General features: G+C 48.1%; 2 protein-coding genes across 2 annotated transcripts in view; one reads left to right on the top strand and one right to left on the bottom strand.

Moving 5' to 3' along the window:
- coro7 (coronin 7) overlaps nt 1–6000 on the top strand; it is a 186517-nt gene that overhangs the window by 61584 nt on the left and 118933 nt on the right. The window lies entirely within an intron of this gene.
- Nucleotides 1500–6000, bottom strand: part of vasnb (vasorin b) — a 24989-nt gene continuing 20488 nt past the window's right edge. Inside the window, 2 exon segments of the mRNA XM_072481389.1 lie at nt 1500–2891; nt 2893–4074. Coding sequence (XP_072337490.1) covers nt 2103–2891; nt 2893–4074 — 1971 coding nt within the window. The 3' untranslated portion in view covers nt 1500–2102.

The raw sequence follows: 6000 nt of genomic DNA on the forward strand, positions 1-6000 counted from the left end.
CTAAAGCAGGACACTGCTAATCCTATTATTAGCTTTCTTGTTTGTGCCCTAATTCTTTAGAAGTCGCCTTCCTGCAGAGTGCAGGTGTTTTATTAAATAATTGGCCCAGCTCGTTCCTGGGCCTTGGGCCTCATCCCCATGGCAACATGCAGAAAAAAAAATCCACTGCATTCCAGCAGCACCTGTCTTGCTGCCTGGAGGTAGAAGGCTATGGGGAGGAAAGGTCGCAGGTCGATCTAAAGTAAAGAGGTTTCTAATGAAGCAGAGTCCAGGCTTGGAACTTTCCAGCTGCAGTTTGAAATTTGCCAGATCAAATCTACACACACACAGCAGGGCGACTAGGCCTGGTGGTGCTTCAACTTTAGTACTTAATGAAATTTCCTCCTAAAATCTCAATCTCGATAAGTGATGCTTGTACATTGTGGATAGCAAATATTGATCCAAGTTGATGGGTGGTGCAAAAAGCACTTTAATTTTTGAATAAATGAGCTCATGGTGTTGATCCTGACAACATGTTTAAAGGGTGTCCTGACCGGTGGAAATCTTGGTGATGGTTATTGAGCACTTTCGTAATACAGCTATAAGGGGCGGTGCAGTGGTTAGCACTGCTACCTCACGGCACCGGGGACCCGGGTTCGATCCCGGCCCTGGGTCACTGTGCTCCAAGCATTCTCCAAGGCGGCCTTCAGGACGCGTGACAACGCAGAATCGCCGAGCAGAAACATATTGCCAAACTCGCATACACGAGTACGGCCTCAACCGGGACCTTGGATTCATGTCGCGTTGCATTCACCCCCACCATCTGGCCTGGGCTTGGAAAATCCTACCAACTGTCCTGGCTTGAGACAATTCACACCTCTTTAACCTGTGATTATCCCTCTCTCCAGTTGTTCCATCTGGACCTGCAAAGTCTTAATTACCTGCAAAGACTCGCATTCAAAGTATTGTCTTACATCTTTGACTTTGTCCATATATATGTTTCTGGAACCTACCTCTTCATTCACCTGAGGAAGGAGCAGTGCTCTGAAAGCTAGTGATTTGAAACAAACCTGTTGGACTTTAACCTGGTGTTGTAAGACTTCTTACTGTGCTCACCCTAGTCCAACGCCGGCATCTCCACATCTTGGTCTTTAATGACAACTGTTCTCCCGCTCCGCAGTCTCCCTTGCGTCTTTGTCCCTCCCAGTTCTGGTTCTATTTTGGAGATAACTAGGAGCCTGGAATTTGAACTCCGACCTGCACGTTGATAGAAGGGGGATGGAATCCCTCCAGTTGGTGTGATAATTCAGACTATCCTGTGTCTGGTACAATCTTGGCTAAGTTGCCAAATTTGCCGTGCCTTCCCACCCTCCCTCAGTGGTGTAAGCACTTGACTCTTCACCTTGTGATTTACACCTTGTTGGCCTTTCTATCATTTATCCTCTGCATTGCTAGCACTCCATCCAGTCTCCTCACCTTTAATACCTGGCTGTGTAACAAAACAGGCCAGAGCCTTGATGTCACTTCTCTAGAAAAATATTTATTTGTTTACAAATATCGTCATATACATTGTGTGCTTGATTCGGTTACGTTTGGCTCAGCAATATACAGCAATTAATGGTGGGCCGGGTGGTAGTGTGTGCATGTGTGACCATTACCGACTCTGTTCCCCTGCACTGTAGCGCTGTTGGGGAATGGCGACGGTTAATACGAGGTGTGATTAGCTCTGGACCATTATCCATGAACTTCACGGATTGAAACCACTCGGACTCTGGCCATGCAAGTCATATATTGATACATGCAGATAGCTGTCTCAATAGCGAAGGCGGTACTAGTGATATTTACAGTGATGCTTTGGAAGATTTGATCATCTTTGGTTGGAGTTTCTGTCGAAACCATTGAATGCCGTAATTATACAAGTGTACAAAATATGGTAAGGAAATCTTGGACAAGATTGATGAGGCTTTACATCTACTGGATTTACTTGAGAGATTGAAATGGAACTGCCTCAGTGTACTATGTGCAACTCCACCTTTGGTAGGAAAGGACTTTTCCATTGAAGCAGTGAGGCTTTGCAGCTGTAATCAGGCGTTTAGAAATTAACAATCCCTAAGAATGGAAGGTCACAAAGCTTTTGAGCTGTTGCTTTGGTGATCTTGGATTAATGGCACTTCACTCTGCAGAGCAAGGCATTCAGGTTCTTTCCAAGTGCTGGATGAGATCTTTCCTTCCTGCGGACTGGGTTTGAGCCCTTCCACATCGTAAGGGTGTGATTCTCCTCCCTGAGCAGAGTTCTTTTGTTTTTTCCGGCAATAAAGTGTGATGACAACTGCCAGCAGTAAGGCTAGGAACATGCCTGTGGCTGCTGGCCAAATCACACTAGTCAGGTTATCATCGTCTGCCTGTATGAATGGAGCCAACTGTGTCATCGGTAGCGTCTGTATGACTACGCAAGGCTCTTCTTTAGTGCTGGCCTCTCCCAGAGCTCCAACACAGATCTGATACGTTGAGTTGGGCCAGAGGCTTGGAATCCTGTATGTTGGCAGGGACGTTGGGATGTTGAGTGACACTGGCCTGGGGTCTGGACCTGACCAGTTCTTGTATGTTAGCCGGAGCCCCTTGTAATAAATGGGTGAGTGTTTGAAACCTTCCAGGTTTAATGTGACTGAAGTGCTGCTTATTTGGCTAATATTCACAGGACTTTTTTGATAAGTCTGGAGATCAAAACTACCATTTGCTTCCTCACAGAGTGGTCCGTGGAAGCCAGCTCGACATATGCATATGAGTTGCCCATACTTATCCAGCTGGCAAATGCCTCCATTGAGGCATTCTGTGGAGAGGCAGTGATGTCCCTTTGTGCTCAGTTGTTGATCTATTTCCGTGATGGCTCCAAGTGTAGCTCCACCATTGAAGGGACACTGGTTGTCTTGGCAGGCGTGTGGCTTTGTGACCCACTGTAGGCTTCTTGGTTGTGGTTGGTGATGACCGTGTGGTGGTTGTGGCACTGATGGGCATGGCGGTGGTGGGACATCCAAAGTCACCATGTGTTAACTTGTTGAATGGCTTCCCAGCGTTGACTGGTGGGAAGTGACAGCGAGTCTCTTCTCTTCTTTGGAGGAGACCACTGTTGACCCGTACCCATTGGGCAAACCAGCTGAGCTGGCAGATACAGTTGTAGGGGTTTTCGGCGGCTGTGAGGCTCTTTAAGTTGGGGAAGAGGTCCAGGAAACCCTCCGGAATGGTCATGAGACTTAACCCACTGATGTCCAGTTTCTGAAGGTTTCTAATGTGCTTGAAGTCCTCGCCCTTCAAGTGAGAGATCTTGTTGTTTCCCCGTAGACTCAAATAGGTCAATTCATTGAGCTGCTGGAATGCGGCTGCCACTGTCACCAGCTGATTGTCTGACAGATCCAGCTCCTGAAGATTCCTCATGTTCTTAAACATCTCATCATCTATGGCACTGAGGCCAAGTCCAGCCAGCTTTAAAGATTCAATCTCTGGTGCCTGGATGCTTCTGAGTTCCGTGTATGGGATGTTGTTTCTGCTAAGATCCAACAGGAGGAGAGTGGGAAGTTGTAGAGGAGGAAGGCGATGGAGAAGGTTATCCTGCAGCTTGAGCTCAACTAGCTTCATTAGCGTGTCGAAAGCTGCTGGGTGGATGGTCTTGATCTTGTTTTGCTGTAGGTATAATCGTTCCAATTCTTGCAGCCCAGAGAAGGTGCTGTTGGTGATTTCGGTTATCTGGTTGGACGATAGGTCCAGGTTGGAGAGCACACTTAGTGACTGGAAAACTTCCTGAGGCAGCCTGCTGATTTTATTGTGGGACAGGTGCAGGAGCTTCAGTTCCTCCAGCCCTGCAAAATCCTCCTTGTGCAGGGTGGAAATGGAGTTCTCAAAAGCATAGATGCTGGACGTGTCGGGAGGGATGTGTTCGGGAATGGCGGACAGTCCCATCTTGATGCACCACAGCATTCCTGAGGCGTCGCAGTTGCATTTCGTTGGGCAGCAGAGCACAGAGAGCAGTTCTGTCAGCAGCACCAGAATGGTCAGCCAAGCAAACTGTGCCACGAGGTCCTCATCGTGGGACAACAATCTCTGTGGGGACAAAGAGGAATTCATTATGTGGAGCCACCCAAAGGTTAGTGGCAGCAAGCCGGAGTGCAGCCAGTTAGATGAAACTGTGGAACCCAACATGATACAGAAGAATGGGAAGTACACTGGTGGTATTATACTGTGGGTTGGAGAGGGAAGGGGGGTGTCACAGGAACTGTGCGGTGAGCAAGGGGAAGGACCAGCTTGAACAGAAACATTGTCAATCACACTGGGTGAAGTTGGAGATGGTGAGGGAGCACCAAGTTTCTTTAAAAAAAATAAAAAAAATTTTTTACAGTACCCAATTAATTTTTTCCAATTAAGGGGCAATTTAGCATGGCCAATCCAGCGACCCTGCACATCTTTGGGTTGTGGGGGCGAAACCAACGCAAACGGAGAATGTGCAAAGTCCACATGGACAGTCCCAGAGCTGGATCAAACCTGGGACCATTGTGCCGCTGTGCTGCCCCACTAGGTTTTCTAAGTGAGAAGGTAGATGATTTTTTTGGGGGGGATGGGGGGGCTGCGTGGTTTTTTTTCGGGGGGCCGATGTGTTTTTTTTCGAGGGACTGCGTTTTTTTGGCAGGGAACTGTGTTTTTTGGTGGGGGGCTGCGTTTTTTTGGCGGGGGCTGCATTTTTTGGCGGGGTTGTGCGTTTTTTTGGCAGGGGCTGCGTTTGTTTGGGGGGGTTGTGCGTTTTGAGGGGCTGTGTGTTTTTGTTGGGGGGGGGTTGAGAACTTTTGGGTGAAGATGGGAGGCTATCGCTTTTGGGGAGGAGGCTGTGCGCTTTTTAGGGGGTTGGGGGAGGCTGTGTGCTTTTTGGGGTGGGGCTGAGAGCTTTTGGGAAAGATGGGAGGCTATCGCTTTTTGGGGAGGAGGCTGCGCTTTGGGGGTGGGAGAGTTATATGTTTTTGGGGTGGGGGGTTGTCTTTTTTGGGGGATGGGGAGTTGAAGAATGGGTTATGTTGTGAATTCTTGGCTCTACACTGATTGGGGCAGCTGTCAAAAGTTGCAAACTGCAAATAAAATGATTGAAAACTGGACAGAATATTAACAGATTTAAAACTCTAAATAATATTTCGGGACTTGCAGAGATGCTCCTGTGACCCTTTTGGCCTGTTCAGCCGTGGAGGAGGGGGAGGTTACTGTGAAAAGGGCAATGGCCCTCATGGCAAGTCAGGATTTTCTGTTGGTAAAACTACTCCCCCCCCCCCTCCCCCCTCCCCCCCCTCCCCCTCCCCCTCCCCCCTCCCCTCCTCTCCCCCCCCCCTCCCCCCCCTCCCCCCCTCCCCCTCCTCTCCCCCCCCCCCCCTCTCCCCCCCCCCCTCCCTTGTAGTATCCGAGGGGAGACTGTGTACCCATGCCATGTCCTTTCCTCTCAAGGAGAGACTGCATTCTAATGCCTCACCCAAAGTGAAGCAGGGCAAGGCTTTCTGCCAGGAACTGTCTTGTGTGCCTGCAATGAGAAGGAGGTGATAAGGGAACATTCTCTCCTCCATAGGGAAAGGGTATTTTTAGAAATGTTGATTCATTCCATACTATTTTAATTCCATACTATTTCCAGACCACACCAGGGGACAGTTGGGGAAGAGGAATGTTCAGTAACAGATTGAATTAATAAAAAGGACATTCTTTAAACAAAATTCCCTGCACTTCCTCCACTTGGAGCACAGGCAGAACCAGTCACAATGTGAGCAAGCAATTGCAACACTGCCATATGAAAAGGAAAAAAATAAGACTTGTTTTAAAGTAGTGCATTTAACAACCTCACAACGTCCAAAATGCTTTACAAAAAGACCTACTTTTTGAATTTAGTCACTGTTATGATGTGGGGGAACCTAGCCACCAGTTTGCACATTGCCAGAACCCATAAAGCCGCAATGTGATCATTAAAAAAAATATAGAGTACCCAATTCAATTTTTTCAATT

The sequence above is a fragment of the Scyliorhinus torazame genome, chromosome 17 (assembly GCF_047496885.1).
Source record: "Scyliorhinus torazame isolate Kashiwa2021f chromosome 17, sScyTor2.1, whole genome shotgun sequence".
Lineage (NCBI taxonomy): Eukaryota > Metazoa > Chordata > Chondrichthyes > Carcharhiniformes > Scyliorhinidae > Scyliorhinus > Scyliorhinus torazame.